An 18,389-nucleotide genomic window follows, 5' to 3' on the forward strand; every position below is an offset into this window, starting at 1 on the left:
AGTAGTGTGCTACATACAGCAACACTCATTTCTTTCTTTCTTTCCATGTTGGACAGCAACTAACTATAACACAAACAGTAAGTAATGAGAGCTAGTTTCTGGTGTCTTTCAAGAGGAAGCAAAAAGCAAACTGGAAAACTCACATAAGGAAGGTAACCAGAAAATAAACAAAAGTCTTGTGGTTAATAGGCATGGGGTAGCCAACCAAGGGAAGGGAGAAATGCTCTTAAGTATGGCAGGGTTGCAATGTGTGTTATATTCCTACAGGTTAACAAAATAGGTTTCCTTTGAAACCTACTGAAATCAAATTACCTTTCTGACAGGTGGTTTTGTTATGATATCTTCAAAACTGTCATCTGCTTTTAGTGTCTGAAAGTTTTCATGCAATATTCCTATCTTCTTGTCATTATCCCATCCTGCAGGACTTAAGGTAAACAAATACAGACATTGATCTTCAAATTTAAATACTCACTTGGTTGTTCCCTAACACCAAATATCAACCTGTGGATAAAGATTACCATTGTTGAAAGCCAAAACAGTTTTAATAACTCCCTTCCTCTACAGCAGCCAGTGGTTAGCAGCGTCAGCTGTATGAAGTATTTTTATTTTGCTCAGTGTAACATATTGGAGAAGTGATTTTCTCCTGGTGGAACATACCACTTTAAAAATTGGCTTGACAATTCCTCTCTCAAAACAACAGTGACTGCTCACCCATTAGCTAGCAATCCAGAAAAACCCAAACCTGTTCTTATGGTGAATTTGTAACACAAACACAGAAATTTAGTGAATGTTAATGTTGAAACAAAACGGAAATAGCTTTATAGAACCACTACTTCTTATACACACTATACTGAGTAAATACAAATGTATACATGCATGAATATTTAATAATGAAGATAAACTTACATAAATACTGCATCTTTTTCCACAACAGCAGCAGACACATTGAAAGGAAATCCATATAATTTCTGGACAATATATCTATACACTAAATCGATATTTTTGTTTTCCTTTACTGAAGTGTAAATAAGTGCTGCACCATCTGAACACATTTGTTAAAAGAAAATCAGGAGTTTTATTAGCGCAAACAATTAAGTTTACAACTAATCTTTTTAGAACACAGCTCATTGTTTCCAAAAGTGAACTTTATAACTGCTGGAACTATTCAAAGAAAATTTCTATTTGAAACTAACCTTAATTGTATAAACTCATTTAGTGACTGAAAAAGCCAGGCAAAATAAATACCTCTACTCAGTGAGTCAGTTGTATGATGTAAGCTTTTATAGCAACAGGCTCTTCCCACTCCCCAAAGAAAAGCCCATAATGCTAGCACAACATTAATGGTGAACTATCAAAGTTGGTCATCTCAAAAGTACTGCATTTATTGCCAAAGACCTCTTAAAGCCTCCTATAATTTCTTTTTAAAGCAAAGGAGCAGAGTTGTACCATATAAAATGAAGTTATACGTTTCCCTACAAGAGGTGAGTATAATGCCAACACAGATGTGGATAGTTAGTTGATGTGCCTAAAACTACCTGCCAACACCAATACGACCTTAAGATGGTATTGCTCTTTCAGAGTCTTTTAAGTTTTTAATTATGACATTTCTCTAAATAGTTATATATCAGTCTTTAAATTATGTAACAAATATTAAGAAAAATGTTTAACACTTACAGTGCTTTGTTTTTTCTAAGTGCTCTACAGCATCATGAAATATTGGAAGTTTGTGGGACTCTTAAGAGGGTCTGGCAAACTTAAAACAATTGAAACTTGGATATTAGAAGCTGAACATCCCCAAAAAAGGTAAAGGGTACTTTTCAGTATGTGTAGTTCAACTTGTAACTTTTCTTTTTCATAATGATTAGGAAGATATCCAGTGGGATTTCTAATACCTATTAGATAGATTTATATTCTATATTTAAAAAACCTCAAGCTGTACACATAGGAGCTAATTTATGTAACAGTATACTATCACTTAATATCCTCCTTCATCTTTTTGGTTATATCCATTTGCATTGTATTGGGTGTCAATTCAGCAATTTGCTCTGCTGGCATAGATCCCAACTGGAGAATGGGGGTCTTAAATTATAAACGGTTTGGGACAGGCATTGTGCCAATCCTGACTGGGGCCTCAAGTTCTTGAACTATTGTTTATCCACAAATGATAACTTCTCTATGGTCTTGTCTACATTACCTTTCTTAACATTGCCCTTCACTGAAGCTCCAAAGCTGGTAAAATAGTGTGGACAAGCTGCTGGAATTTTAAATGTCCTCTAGACCTGCTCTTTGCAAGATTAGATGACTAAGGATAAAATGGTGTATAGTACAGTTGAACCTCAGAGTTACGAACACCTCGGGAATGGAGGTTGTTCGTAACTCCGAAAAAAAACATTATGGTTGCTCTTCCAAAAGTTTACAACTGAACATTGACTTCATACAGCTTTGAAACTTTTACTATGAATAAGAAAAATACTGCTTTCCCTTTATTTTTTTAGTTTATGTTTAACACAGTACTGTATTTACGTTTCTTTTGCGGGGAGGGAGTCTCTGCCGCTGCCTGATAGCATACTTCTTATTCCAAAGGAGGTGTGTGGTTGACTGGTCAGTTTGTAACTCTGAGGTTCTACTGTAATGTTCCCATTTGTGCTGGAACAATTTTGGGAACTTAAGAAAAACGCTGACAGTCAGCTTGAGCATGAACTCTATATCCACATGCCTCTAAAGTAGGCAAAGCCAGCTCATACTTCCAGGTAAAGTTACGCATTTTTTCTACATCTTTAATATTCAAAAAGTCTTGGAGAACTATTCAGTATTGCAAAAGACTGGTCCAATAGTCAGGCCAAAATGATTACATGCCTTATAATCAAGTGTACTTGAAGTATACTCAAATGTAAATTGAAGTGAAAAATTATCTTGCTGTTGGTAGGCTATTTCAGGGAACATCTTAAACTCAGTTTTAGGACAACTATTCAGCATTTTATTATGAAAGGGATGGTGAAGGAAAATCTAGGAAACCATGGACAAGAGGGTACACTGGACTTCTCTTCCCGATACCCCCATTTAAAAAAAAAAAAAAGATAAAGAAAAAATCCACAACACTTGACAGTATAAAGAAGATTAAACCTGACATGGCCTAGAATCTTACCTAGGGACCTCAGTTCAGTTAAGCTAGTCACTCAGTAGTGAACTCAGGCTAGTTCCTAGAATAGTTGTGTTCAAGCCATACAAGTTTGTCACATTTTATAAGAATTACAGATATGCCATTATTACACATTTCAACCTTGAAAGGATACACTGTAAACAAAACCGTCGGATATGTGACTGAATGAAGTCAAAGTGTTCATCTCTGTAGTCATGTTCTTTTTCCAGGACACTAATGGCATCACACTGTCAAGTTAAAAAACAGACAGACAAGCAATATTGCATCCTCCAATTAGCAGATGGGAAAAGAAAAAAAATTATCAAGACATTTAACCAACTAAGGAACACATTTTTGAACCTACAGCTGACACAGGCAGCATTATAACCAGCACTAAAGGTAGGGAGTTACAACTGGCTACGGAATGGTAAGAACTGCAAGTTTTTCAGATGCAGTGAAAGACTCACTAGAGCCCTATAGATACAAAAACGTGTATCCGCATCTGCGGATTTGCAGGGCTCTACACTATGGCCAGGCTACAGCTCCAAGAGCCATTCCCTCCTCCTGGTTGGAGCTGGGCTGGGGAGAGCCACAAGAGCAGTTGTGGGGAGGCTGCACAGAGTCGCAGACTCTCCACCTGCCCTCGGCCAGGCAGGGACAAAGCCAGGGGCTGCTCTCAGGCTTCACCCTCCCCCTCTCCACAGGCAGGTGGAAGGTTCACTGTGGCTCCCCAGCTGGGCTCCATACTGGCCTGGCTGGGGTGGGGGATGACTTGCGGAGCTGCTTGGGATCCCCACCCAGGGCAGCTGTCGTGTCCGCCGTGGCTCCCCACAGCTGCCCGCCCAGCTCTTACCATGGCCGGGCTGTGACTATGAGATCCGCCCACCCTGGCCGAAGCTGGGTTGGGGAAAGCTGCGCTGGCAGCTATGGGGAGCCTGGGTCCCCCCACCGACCCTAGGCAGGGGGCCCAATCAGCCCCCGGCTTGTGTCCCTGCCTCCTCAGACTCCCAGGGCAGGTGGAGGGTCCACGACATGGTTCCTCACAGCTGCCTGCCCAGCTCTTACCATCAGAGCCCTGCGCAGATACAAAATTTGTATCCACATCTGCGCTATTTACAGAAACGGTCCATGGATATAAAGCAGATAGCCCCGGATTTGCAGGGCTCTAAGAATCACACAGCGGAGGACTGCACCTATGCTGAAATCAAAACATGGTACTCTCTGCAGTGGGTTTAGCTATTGTGGTATCAGAGCCATCGAAACACCTAGACATACAAAAATCCTATCTAGCTCTGTAACAAAAAAACCACACCACAAGAAAAACAGGGTTTTGACTAAAAAGGTGAAAGCACTGGCCAAGTGGTGAAGTGACAGTAATAGTATGACAACAAGCTTATTCCCTCATTCCCTGAGAGAGGACACACTGAAAATACAGCTTGCTTACGTCGATGACCATTGAAGGGCCAAAAGGAAACAGATCCCAAGAGAACCATACCCAAATCCACCTTGTTAAGAAGGTGGGTGACCCAACTACTTATGAAAAAGTTAAGGAGAAGAGATTATCAGAAGAATGCTAAAAACTGGGAAATATAATGCAGAAACACCTAAACTGCTAACCAAAGAACTCAACTCAATTTGTTTGCAATACTCTCCATTTATAAGAGGGAGGTCAGAGTACGTTAAAATATGTACATGGCTTCATTTTCATATGCCAAGTCAATTTTAAAAAATTCAGCAAGATAGGAAAATCCTACCCAAAAGATGGAATTGTATTTGTGTAATTTGTTTTAAAGAAACCCAGATCAGGCTGTAGATGTGCTGGTGGCGCCGGCATTTTCTGTAGCCATGTCAGATTTATTTTGGAAAGCCTAGATATATCACAGAGCTGCTTCTGTTAGCAGAAGTGAGCCAATTACTAATTAAATAAAAATTAAACTTCTGGTCTGCGCGTGCACGCACGCACACACACACACACACAAAAGGTGAAAAACTGCTTGACTAACAGCTGCACCACGAGCATGAATCAGTCTCAGGGGATAATGATTTTGATATAGCTCAGAATTTGTTTTTTTTGTTTGTTTTTTATTTGCAATGTTTGGTTCTGCTCTTGATACCAATGTCTTTGAACACTATGCTCATTTTGCTTGATTAAATCAATCTTCAAAAGATTCACTAGAATTAGGATGATAAAGATGGTAACGTATTTTTTTTATTTATAAATTGATGACCTGCCTGTGATCAAGTACTGTCAGCTGCTTTTAGTTACATCTTCCACATCTAACCTGAGGACATAAAAATAAATCAATCCCTAAAACTTCAGGGAAAACTTAAAATTTGGTATTTCCTTACTTTAGGACACTTGATTTGCAATCCTATGCTAAGTAGCCTCCGAACATTTACATGATTTTACCCTTATTTCAACTTTCTAGATAGTAAAATTGACTCTCCTCCCAGAAGTGCCATTATGTTTTGAACATAGCTGAAGTAAAAATACAAACAATAGCACCTCATGTCTAGTATTTGTTTACTAGCACTGACATTCAGAAACGTTTTAATTCATTTCAAGGGAGAAAAATGCCTAGGCTCCACAAAAAGTAGCTTTTAAAAATTATCAGGGAAAAAACAAGGTATTTGTAATCTAGAGTGCTTTCTTCAGTTTAGAAGAGTCAAATATTGCCAGCCATCCATAACCAGAAGCACACTTCTAAAGTAAAATATGCAAAAACAATTCTAAAATTTGAAACAAACCTTTGTGCAAACTACTACTACTGGAATGCCTAAGTTACATGTTAGCGTATCTGCACCCAACGGCAAAATCACACTGTCATCTTTGTCTTCCTGTATTGATGTATTTCTTCTCTGTGGAGAAGCTGGAAAATCCTCTCCTGGTTCTATATATTCCTGGAAATCTCTTACCACTGAAATGGAAGAAAAACCATTAATCTTTAATGGCAGCCACTTATTATTTCAACAATAACTATTCCCACTGACAAAATCCACTTACTGTACACTACACAGTAAGTGTTTGTTCATGTTTAAAACGCTCAAAAAAGCACATGAAACGCTACCAGTAATGTTTGGCCTGTACAGTGCAGAAGAATACTAGTAAATCTAGTATCTGATACATCCATGACTGGAAAGAAATGTACAGCAAGACATTAAGTTTACTAAAGAATTATAAGAGCACTGTCAATATGCAGGACACTATAAATCCAACTATTGTTTAGATTCTACTGTGGAAGTGTTTAGAGGTCTCAGTTTCCCACTGCAAAAGGCACTACACATCCAATGAAAAAGGTAAGTTCTGCTCTTTGAGGCATACACTATTTAAAGTATAACATGAGACAGAGTGGATATAAGCAGATGAAGGTGGATAGCAACAGTGAGAATTATGATTAGCAGAAGCAGCAGTATTCGCTGTAGACAATCTGCCTAGCTGTTGTGTTGTGCCAGTGAAACTAAAATCAGGAATAGTCATCCAAATTTTTACAAATACACAGTAACAAGCAACAAAAATAGAAGGGAATATACCACAGTAAGACAGTAATACGTCACTAATTTCCACTAACTATAGAATAACTATCTGTTGTCAATTGGTAAAGTGAACAACCCCTCACCCGATAGACCACAAAGTAATTTCATTTTATTTTGGCCACTATAGTGTTTAACATTATACCCTGAATATTTTAACACTATAGTAGGAAGGAGTGTCACTACAGAATTTTTCTATTATATCTGAAAGCCTAAACCAGACCATATTATTTGTGTGAATTACAAACTGCATGGATTAAAGTACACAGAACTTCTACTAAACTACTATTGAAACTCCTTTTTGTAAAGTTCACTATGGTACAGAGAACAATGACTAGGGAACAGGCAGAATAGTGATAGATAAAAAGATAAGAATTGTATGTAGAGATTGAATTTTAGCAATATAAATTTCACTTAAAACATTAAGAAAAGCTTAAGGCAGCATGACTAAGCATTCCAAAGTTAGGAAGTGATCACACCATAAGGTTGTAACCTTAATTCTACCCTTCTGCACACATGCAATAGTCTAATTACATAACCACATTTTATTCCTCAAATACACCATATCTTCTACAACCCTAGACAAACTTTTTTCATTTCTGTACATATATGCATATATGTATTATACTAATTGTGTAAACACGTTTTCTTTTCAAACAGTCACACAGCCTGCTTTAGCTGCATTTCAGACAGCAAGATGGTTAATTATGAGATTAATTTCATGAAAATTTGCTGGTACAGCAGGAAATTATAATTCACAACTATGATCTTATGTTATTCATATTCTTTGAACAACATAATAGTAGTCAATTACATTAAAATTCTCTGGATGAAGATAAAAGGGGAAACTAGGGGCAACATCATGGTAGGGGTATAGACATCAGGAGGAAGACATGGATGAGGCATTTCTAGAACAAGTAGCACATACCCAAAACACAAGACCTGGTTAGTAACAGGGGACTTTACCTACCCAGATATCTGTTGGTACAGTAATATGGCAAAACAAAATCTCCTATGAGTTATTGAAATACATTGGAGTCAACTTCTTATTTCAGAAGGTGGAGGAAGTAGCTGGGGGAACCCATTTTACACTTGATTCTGAGTAACAGGGAAGCACTGGCTGTTAATCTGAAGTTGGAAGGGAACATAGGTGAAAGTGATCATGAAATGATGATTTCATGATTCTAAGAAAACTGTCAGAGCAGCAGAATAAGGAATATAGACTTCAAAAAAGTGAACTTTAACAAACTCAGAGAATTGGTAGGTAGGATCCCATAGGAAGAATACTGAGAGGAAAAAAAAGGAGTTCAGGAGAGCTGGCAGTTTCTCAATGAGATAATATTAAAAGCACAACAGCAAACTGTCCCAATGAGAAGGAAAAATAGGAAGAATAATAAAAGATCAATTTGATTCCACCAGGAGCTCTAATAACCTGAAAATCAAAAGGGAATCCTATAAAAAATAGGAACATTAACAAATTATAAAAGGATGAATAAAATAGAATAGCAGAAGCACATAGGGACAAAATCAGAAAGGCAAAGGCACAAAATGAGTTACACCTATCAAGGGACATAAAAGGCAAGATAAGGTACCATATTAGGACCAAGCTAAAGATGACGGAAAGTGTAGGTCCAATATTTAGCAGAGAAGGAGAGCTAATTATGGATAATATCAAGAAGGCTGAGGTGTTAAATGCCTATTTGGTTTCAGTCTTCACTAAAAAGGTTAACTGTGACTAGATGCTTAACACTACATTAACAAGTACGAAGGAACATAAGCCAGAATACAGTAAGATGTTAAAGAATATTTAGATAAGTTAGATGTATTCAACTCAGTAGGCCCTGATGAAATTCACTCTTGGGTACTTAAGGAATTAACTGGCTAAAGCAATCTGAGGGCTGGTTCACACTAGGGGGGGAAATTGGTCTTAGATACGCAACTTCAGCTACGTGAATAACGTAGCTGAAGTCGAATATCTAAGATCGGATTACTCACCCGTCCACACAGCGCGGGATCGATGTTCGCGGCTCTCCGTGTCGATTCCGGAACTCCGTTGGGGTTGCTGGAGTTCCGGAATCGATATAAGCGCGCTCGGGGATCGATATATCGCGTCTAGATTAGACACAATATATCGATCCCCGAGCAATCGATTTTAACCCGCCGATACGGCGGGTAGTCTGGACGCGGCCTCAGAACCATTAGCTATTATCATTGAGAACTCATGTAAGATAGGTAAGGTCCCAGAAGACTGAGGAAGGGCAAATATAGTACATTAAAAAGGAGAACAAAAGATTCCACAAGTTTTAGACCAGTCAGCTTAGCTTCACAATACTTGGAAAGATACTGGAATACATTATTAAACAATCAGTTTGTAAGCAGCTAGAGAATAAGGTTATAATGAACAGTCTGCATGGATTTATTAAGAGCCAAACATGCCAAAGCACCGTAATTTCCTTCTTTGACAGGGTTACTGGATAAGGGTAAGCAGTAGATGTCATATCTTGATTTTAGTAAGGCTTTTGACATAATCCCAACATGAACTTTCATAGGCAACCTAGGGAAATGTTGTCTAGATGAAATTACTGCAAGGTGGGAGCACTACCGATTGAAAGACCATACTCAAAGTAGTTATCAATTGTTTGCTGTCAAACTGGGGGGGATGTATCTAGTGGGGTCCCTTAATAACTTGATTATAAACCTACTCTCTACTCCATTAAAGTCTGGAGATGACACCAAGCTGGGAGGGGTTGAAAGCACTTTGGAGGACAGGGTTAGAATTCAAAATGACTGACAAATTGGAGAATTGGTCCTAAATCAACAAGATGAAATTCAGTAAAGACAAATGCAAAGCGTTTCACTTAGGAAAAAAATATCAAATGCACAAATACAAAATGGGGGATAACTGGCTAGGCAGTAGTACCACTCAAATGGATCTGGGGAAACTGAATAAGAGTCAAAAAATAATGTGATTCAGTTGCAAAAAAAGTTTAGTATCATTCTGCAATATATTAACAGGAGAGTCTTAATAACAATTGGATGTGAATGTTACTGGTAGCCCCCCTTAACAGCTTACAAGCAGCCAGTAGGGGGAAGCAGAAGCCTTATATACACAGTAGCCTGAACTTTTGAACTGTCTCCCCTTATCAGTTTTGAGGCAGTTGAAGCTGGTTCTTAGCCCATTTTTGCTGAGCAGGTTGCAGAAGTAGGGGATCTGGCAACCACCAATCAAGTGTTAATACGGCAAGGGTCTTTGTCTGAATGTGTATAAAAAGTTTGTGAAATTTGTATGAGACAGTTTTTTGTACCAAGGTACAAGGCTCTCCTTTCTTCTGCAGAATAAAGCAACCTTTCTTTATCCCTGTCTGGCTGTCACTGGCTCTCAGCTAGGCAGACCTGACATTTCGGTAACAGTTTCTAGGAGATATATCAATCTCTTAGAACTGGAAGGGACCTTGAAAGGTCATCAAGTCCAGCCCCCTGCTTTCACTAGCAGGACCAAGTAGTGATTTTTGCCCCAGATCCTTAAGTGGCCACCTCAAGGATTGAACTCACAACCCTGGGTTTAGCAGGCCAATGCTCAAACCACTGAGCTATCCCTCCCACACAAGAAAGGCATAGGAGGTAACTGTACCACTCTACTTGGCACTGGTGAAGCCTCATCTGGAGTAGTGTGTGCAACTTCATGCACGACTCTTTAGGAAAGAGGTGGACAAACTGGAGAGTCCAGAGGAGGGCAACAAAAGTGATAAAGGGTTTAGAAAATCTGATTTATGAGAAAAAGGTTAAAAAAATAGTCTTGAGAAAAGAAGACTGAAGGAAGAACCTGATGATAGTCTTCAAATATGTTCAGAGCGGTTATGAAGAGGATAGCGATCAACATTGGACATGGAGAACAGAAGATAGGACAAGTAACAATTGGCTTAATCTGCAACAAGGGAGATTTAGGTTAGATATTAGGAAAACAACTATAGGGATAGTTAAATATTGGAATAGGCTTCCAAGGGATGTTGTGGAATCCATGTCATAAAAGGTTTTTAAGAAAATATTAGACAAACACCAGTCAGGGATGGCCTATATCAGTATGGGGGTGGCTTGGCTAGATGGTTTACTGAAGTCCTTTCCAGCTCTAGATTTTTATGATTCATTTATTGTATATCATAAGTATTGATTACAGCGTGTTTTTCATGTAAATGAATTTCATGGACTGTAAGGTATATAATAGAGTACATGCACATAACAAATGACTCTTGAGAAATTATGTATGACCAGGTAATTAAAGACTACAATAATAAATATGATCAAAGGGACATAATGAAGGCTACATAGTAAAAGTTTACTCAATTCCTTACTTGCCATGCAAGCACAATATATATATTTTATAAACAGCAACTTGCTGAAACTTTACACCATTGTACTTTGAGCCCAGCATGCAACTTTTTTCTGTGTGAAAGCATTTCAAGGGCTCCTTGGCCTCCCAAGCCTCATCTCCAAAATGAGCTAGCTTTTCTCCTACTCTTGTGACCTCTGAGAGCCTGAAAGAAAGCTGCTCTGCTGTGAAGTTCTTAGGGTGTATCTTCATGCAAAGTCAGACTCCTACTCAAGTCTTGCCTCAAACCATCCTCCTGTCTATATAAAATCCTCTCACTCAAATATGGTGGTTCTTTCAACCTAGGTTAGATGGCTCATCTGGGAAGATAGGCTAAAATCCAAGTGAGGTTTTCACTTGAGCTCATAACCCACCGACTTTGCAATGAGGATTCAACCTAATCACTCAAGTGCTGATAGTCCTCAAATGCCTGCCCACAATTCCCTCTGTGTCCCCTGAAGTTACAGGCAAGGTCTCTCAGGGAAAGAATCAGCGCAGTTCAGCTTACTGCAGCACAATGGGATGGCCCCTAGAAGTCCCAGCGATACACATGCATGAATGCAGCACCAGTGAGGAGAGTAATTTGAATATGGCTTTTCTGAGTCAGTCTGAGAACCCCTGCTCTAGCAGAACCTTAGGAGGGCCACAAGAGCCCTCTCTCAACCCTTTACAACTTTTGCATGGATGGAGGGTAGGGCTTCTATAGGATATGCTTAGGTTAGTCTATGGCCAGGGCTTATTAGTTCACTTTTTGCTATGCGGCTAGAGTTAGCCATGTATGTACAGGAACTCCTCACTTAAAGTCATCCTGGTTAATGTTGCTGATCAATTAGGGAACATGCTCGTTTAAAGTTGCAAAATGCTGCCTTCTAATGTTGTTTGGAAGCCGCCTTTTTGCCCACTGCTTGCAGGAAGAGTAGCCCGTTGCAGCTAGCTAGTGGGTGGCTGGAACCATGGTGGACCAGCAGCTCCCTATCAGCCCCCACTCCCTTAAGTTCCCTGTGCAGCAGCTGTCCCTCCCCCCAATGTCATGTGCTGCTCCTGCCCTCTGCCTTGGAACTGCTCCCAGAGACTCCTGCTTGCTGTACAGGGGGAGAGGGAAATAGGGGGGCTAATGTCAGGGGGTGTCCCCTGCTCACCCCATCTTCCATAGAGCGGGGGGGGACACAACGGAGGAAGGGAGCTTCTAGGCAGTAGCTGTCATCTCAGGTCTCAGCAAGCTGATTTAATTAACAAGGCAGTGTACTTAAGTCTGGGGTCAGCTACTTACAAGGGGAAATGTGCATTTTCTCTCTCTCACACAGGGTGTGTGTCTCTGTTTGCCCTCCCTCCTTGCCTGCTGCCTTGTACTGTGTTCTGAGAGTTAACCTTTCAGGGCTCAGTCAACTGCTAGTTCATTTAGCAGTAAGGCATTCCCTGGGAAATATCCCACCCTCTGACTCCTCCACCTCAACCAAACTTCACAATCATCATCACTGTGTACCAGTATTAAATTGTTTGTTTAAAACTTATAGTCTTTTGTCTGGTGAAAAACATTTCCCTGAAACCTAACCCCCTCATTTACATTAATTCTTATGGGGAAATTGAATTAGCTTAATATCGTTTCGCTTAAAGTTGCATTTTTCAGGAACATAACTACAACGTTAAGTGAGGACTTCCTGTATATATTATGACAGCAAACACAAGAACCAGATGTGCTCAATAAATAAACAAGCACTAAAGAAAGCAGGAAAAACTTATTTTTCACATGGAACACTTTATAGCCTTTCAGTGACATTCACCAAGTAAGGGACACTATTAGGCAACTAGAGGCAAAGACTCCAGCATTATTTTACTTGAGGCAGAGACATTGCCTCCATAATGCTTCCAACCCAACGAATAAAACCAGGTCCTGGAGCAGGTTTTGGGCTCCCCTATAAAAAACAGCCCCTAAGCAAGTCCTTTAAGAAAATCCTTGAAGGAATGATTGAACGTGACTCACAATGATAATCCATCCTTATACAAAGCCCCAACAGATATTTAACCAACTATATAAACAAGCAGACTGTCTTAACATTTAACTTAAGGTTTCAATTCCAGAACTGTGTCAACTATTGCAGTACCGTACACTTTAGCAAAGCACAGTTCTACCTAAAAAGTATGATCTGGCCGTTAGGGCCCTAGCCTAGGATTCGGAGATTTGGGTTCAAATCTCTGCTCTGCCACAGACTTCCTGTACCACTGTAAGCATGTCACTTAGGTACTGCTCCACCTGGTGTTGCAACACTGGACTTAGCAGCTGATGCTCACTAGCATTAGTGCTATCAGTAGTGTAAAAGTTAATGTAGACAGGGCTCAGACATTTTTATTATGTCACAAAAGCCTAAACAGAGGCACATTGGTTCAAAATTCTCCAGCATAGACAAGGTCTTTGAACAAACACAATTAGTATTACCCAAGCGATGAAGGTGGAAACAGTGCCTATGTGCTGCCTTTTAAGCCAAACGCCTTATATCTACCTAGCTGTGCAGTTGAACAGAACTGCAAGACACAAACTTTGAAGAGCAAGGCTTTTAGAAGTTAAACTTTGAATTAGCATAAAAGTTGTTTCTAAACAGAGAAATATTACTTGTGCATTGGAGGTACTTTAATAGAACAGTTTAGATAACCTAACTCAAAATAGTTACTTTACTGAATTTCCAAAGAATAAAAAACAGTCTGCATCAGAAGTTAAATAGATCAAAAAAGCATTAATTTCAGCAGTTTCTATTTTTTAAAATACTCACACTTTTGTTCCATTTCTTTCATTTCTTCAGGAGGAATTTTTAATTTGTCAATATGCTCTCTTACAACACTTGCCCACTTTTGTAAGGAATCCAATGCAGTCCAAGGCCTAGACATGTCTATGACCAGCATAACCAGAGTGTCCTTTAGAGAGTTAGCTTCCATTGCAAATTTAAGGAGACCTTTATGATACAGATCACCATCCAAAATCCACACATTACATCTAGTTTGATCTGTAATAAAAGGTAGAAAATACAGATTTTAGTTTGTGTCTTGTAAATTATCCTTTTAAAATGTAGTCTATAGGATCATGGTTAGTATATTAGAATTGTTTTGACAGTTCTACTAATATCAGATTTCTCAGCTCCTGGCCTCCATGACACAGTATGTAAAACCCAAGGAACATGCAACATCTTTGCATATAGTAACTCCTCACTTAACGTTGTACTTATGTTCCTGAAAAATGCAACTTTAAGTGAAACGATGTTAAACAAATCCAATTTTCCCATAAGATTTAATGTAAATGCGGGGGTTAGGTTCTAAGGAAATTTTGGGGGGGCAGACAAAAGGCATTATATACTGTACTGTGGTTGGGAGGTGCCCCTGGCTTACCCCACACAGGCACAGCCCGCTGCAGGCAAGGACACAGCGGCAGCTTCTCTCCAGAAGAACAGGCGCCAACTTTGCCAGGGGATGCAACAGGCCTGCCTCTTCCAAGCCCGCCTCTTCCTGCCCCTGCTCCACTCCAGGCCTCTTCCCACCCTCTACTCCACCTCCTCTCTGGAGAAAGACACAGTGCTTCCCCACTCCTCCCCCTCCCTACCAGAAAGTCCTATGCACTGCCAAACACCTGTTTGGCGACGGGGGAAGCGCTGGGAGCGAGGAGAAGGAGGCAGAGAAGAGGAACTTGTGCAATGCTCCCTTGTAAAGTCACTGCTCTTCCACAGAATCTTACAACGTTATAAGGGAGCACTGCACAACTTTAAATGAGCACGTTCCCTATTGGAGCAGTGACGTAACTTTGAAACAACGTTAAGCAGGAGGACGTTAAGTGAGGAGTTACTGTACCTTATATCTGAAATTTATCAGCCAAACTGGTTTCTTTAAAAGAGATACAGTAAAGAAAATATTGTAAAGAACAACTTATGTCAAACCAATCTGATAGCTTTCTTTGACAGGATAATGAGTCTTGTGGATAAGGGAGAAGCAGTGGATGTGATATACCTAGACTTTAGCGAGGCATTTGATACGGGGTCTCACGATATTCTTATCGATAAACTAGGCAAATACAATTTAGATAGGGCTACTATAAAGTGGGTGCATAACTGGCTGGATAACCATACTCAGAGAGTAGTTATTAATGGTTCCCAATCCTGCTGGAAAGGTATAACAAGTGGGGTTCCGCAGGGGTCTGTTTTGGGATCGGCTCTGTTCAATATCTTCATCAACGACTTAGATGTTGGCATAGAAAGTACACTTATTAAATTTGCAGATGATACCAAACTGGGAGGGACTGCAACTGCTTTGGAGGACAGGGATCTAGGGGTTATAGTGGACCACAAGCTAAATATGAGTCAGTGTGATGCTGTTGCAAAAGAAGATTCTGGGATGCATTAACAGGTGTGTTGTGAGCAAGACATGAGAAGTCATTCTTCCGCTCTACTCTGCACTGGTTAGGCCTCAACTGGAGTATTGTGTCTAGTTCTAGGCAATGCATTTCAAGAAAGATGTGGAGAAATTGGAGAAGGTCCAGAAAAGAGCAACAAGAATGATTAAAGGTCTTGAGAACATGACCTATGAAGAGAGGCTGAAAGAATTGGGTTTGTTTAGTTTGGAAAAGAGAAGACTGAGAGGGGACATGATAGCAGTTTTCAGGTATCTAAAAGGGTGTCATCAGGAGGAGGGAGAAAATTTGTTCACTTTAGCCTCTATGGATAGAATAAGAAGCAATGGGCTTAAACTGCAGCAAGGGAGGTTTAGGTTGGACATTAGGAAAAAGTTCCTAACTGTCAGGGTGGTTAAACACTGGAATAAATTGCCTAGGGAGGTTGTGGAATCTCCATCTCTGGAGATATTTAAGAGTAGGTTAGATAAATGTCTATCAGGGATGGTCTAGACAGTATTTGGTCCTGCCATGAGGGCAGGGGACTGGACTCGATGACCTCTCGAGGTCCCTTTCAGTCCTAGAGTCTATGAATCTATTTAAATGTATCTCAACTTCCCTAGAGCAAGTTCCTGAAGGTGAAAACACATTACCTCAACATAATACTTGGCACTTGTGTAAGTTTTTACATCTTCAAGTACTTAATGTTAGTCTTCACAGTATTAGTGTAAAGCAAGTATTATAGTAATAGAATATTTAGGCCTTCAGTGCCCAAAACTATCAGCTGTCCCTTAAGAATTGAGCTAGATCAGGGCTGAAGGATCACTTCTACATCCCCGCTTTGAGTAGCCACAATCCAATATGGCTCCCTCTAATGTCTCTGCCTCTCTCTATTCGGCTATGTCTACACTACCACGGTAAGTCGACCTACGCTATGCAACTCCAGCTACGTGAATATCATAGCTGGAGTCAATGTACCTTAGGTTGAGTTACCGCAGGGTGTTGACAGGAGAAACTCTCCCATCAACTTACCTTACTCTTCTCGTAAAAGGTAGAGTACAGGGGTCAACTGGAGAGCAATCTGCTGTTGATTTGGTGAGTCTTGACTAGACCTGCTAAAATCGACTGCCAGTGGATTGATCTTAGGATGTTGATACCGGCTGTAGTGTAGACATAGCCTTCTCTATGATACCCGTAAGTACTAGGGACAGGGTGTGCCATGGCATTATGTGCCCAAAAGGGCAGAAACAGTATCAGGCCTTGCAAAAAGATGGAATTACAGGAAACAGAAACCTGATTTTTTTGCAGGGAGAAAAAAGAGAAATCGACAGGGATACTTTACAGCTAGTCCCCTGCACCTGCAAGAAATACAAAATATCCCCTCTCAAAAATACTTACGTTCTTAAGTTTATATTAAACATTCATTTTTAAATACACATTTCCCCCCCCAGTGAGCCACTTAAAAGTGTTGGAATATTTACAGTTCTCAGGTTCAGTAAAATGAGGGCAGTTTTTCTCTAAAATCTTGTTTTTAGTGCTCATTAAGAGTGTTGATTTGACAACATTGAATATGGAGTATTGTTTATTCACATAACAGGTAAATACAGCATAGTCAGAAGCGCAAACTTCACATCACCTATCCACTGTGCCTCATCCATCTTCCTCCTCTCCTCCCCAGTGACTCAACCTCACTTTTGTGGTTATCCTTATCCTTTTACAGTTCCCCACCACTTCTCTACTTTCCTCCTCTCTACCCTGAGCTCCCCACTCCTCTCACTAGCACAAATCTAAACTCCACATCTGCAACCTTGTGACCTCTGGTGACATTTACACAAATCCTGGCCCTGTCTTCATCCCCACCCACTTCATTCCCCACGATGCCTTTCATACCACCACTCTCAACCTTACACCCATCCTCCTCCTCCATCTTTTATCTTAAGATATCTAGAAAGATCGCAGTAATCTATGACTATGACACTCTGTACCTTAGCGGAACACCCAGCACCCCCATGTTAATCCTTGTAAAATGATTGTGTGGTATCCAAGGCAAAATTTGTCATATTGGGTGTCTTCGGAAGGCTCATGATGCACTGAGCATTGTTATTATAGCAATGTTCTCGCAATTTTTACAGTAAAGTTATAGGTTATAATTTTGTGTATATAGTTATGAGGCTGAAAATGTATCCCACGGCTTAAAGCAAGCCCAGGCAAAAAACTCTCCAAGAACAGAGAGGCAGTTCACACCTCAGCAGGGCAGGCATTTGGACAAACCCAGCCCAACCTCACAGGAACAAAGGACACTGGCCTAGGCAGCAACAAAAGAATCTGTTAGACTCTGAAGCATGGGTCCCCAACTTGGTGCCCGCAGACGCCATGGCGCCCACAGGGGTATCTAAATGCGCCTGCATCCTGGCTGGTGGTGGAGCATCCAGCTAATTTTTGCAGCATTTCGGCGGATGCTCCACCAAAAAAGTTGGGGACCACTGCTCTGGAGAGAGTCATCCCCCTTCCTTTGGTCAGTTTGGAACTGCGATGAAATAATGCTCACCTGATTCTGAAGGGGGGGGGGGCGCACAAACCCAAGAGGGAAGAAAGGACATGATAAAAGGAAAAGACATTTTCCACGCTCTCTCTCTCTTCCACTTACATTTACAGACACCACACCAAGCAACTGAAGCACTTATCAAAGGGGAGAGCCTGGCTGAAGGGTAACCAGCCAGTCTGTGGTGAGAAGCATCTATGTCTGTAAGGGCACTGAAAGTGTTAAGATCAGCTTAGAATGAGTTTTACTTTTTTTAATTTGACCAAATCTGACTTGTTATGCTTTGACTTATCACTTACATTTTATCTTTGTAGTTAATAAATCTGTTTATTCTACCTGACTTCAGCTTCCATGATGATGACCTAACCCAACCCTTTAACTGCACATTTCCTTGATCTTACCTCTTCTTTCAAACTGTAGCCCTGGTTCAATGCTCCCACTCATC

General features: G+C 40.3%; 1 protein-coding gene across 3 annotated transcripts in view; it reads right to left on the reverse strand.

Annotated features, from left to right (window-relative positions):
- The window catches only part of DYNC1LI1 (dynein cytoplasmic 1 light intermediate chain 1), a 49,361-nt gene that overhangs the window by 13,515 nt on the left and 17,457 nt on the right, over positions 1-18,389 (reverse strand). For 2 of the 3 annotated variants that reach the window (XM_050938464.1, XM_050938465.1), the window contains 5 exons: positions 13,802-14,032; positions 5,888-6,057; positions 3,294-3,387; positions 907-1,042; positions 313-424 (listed from right to left, as the gene is read on the reverse strand). In XM_050938464.1, the coding sequence (XP_050794421.1) occupies positions 313-424; positions 907-1,042; positions 3,294-3,387; positions 5,888-6,057; positions 13,802-14,032 (743 nt within the window). Of the gene's footprint in view, positions 1-312; positions 425-906; positions 1,043-3,293; positions 3,388-5,887; positions 6,058-13,801; positions 14,033-16,434; positions 16,696-18,389 lie in introns of those variants that run through there. The other variant, XM_050938466.1, reaches the window with a different exon arrangement.

Source organism: Gopherus flavomarginatus, chromosome 2 (genome assembly GCF_025201925.1).
Source record: "Gopherus flavomarginatus isolate rGopFla2 chromosome 2, rGopFla2.mat.asm, whole genome shotgun sequence".
NCBI lineage: Eukaryota > Metazoa > Chordata > Testudines > Testudinidae > Gopherus > Gopherus flavomarginatus.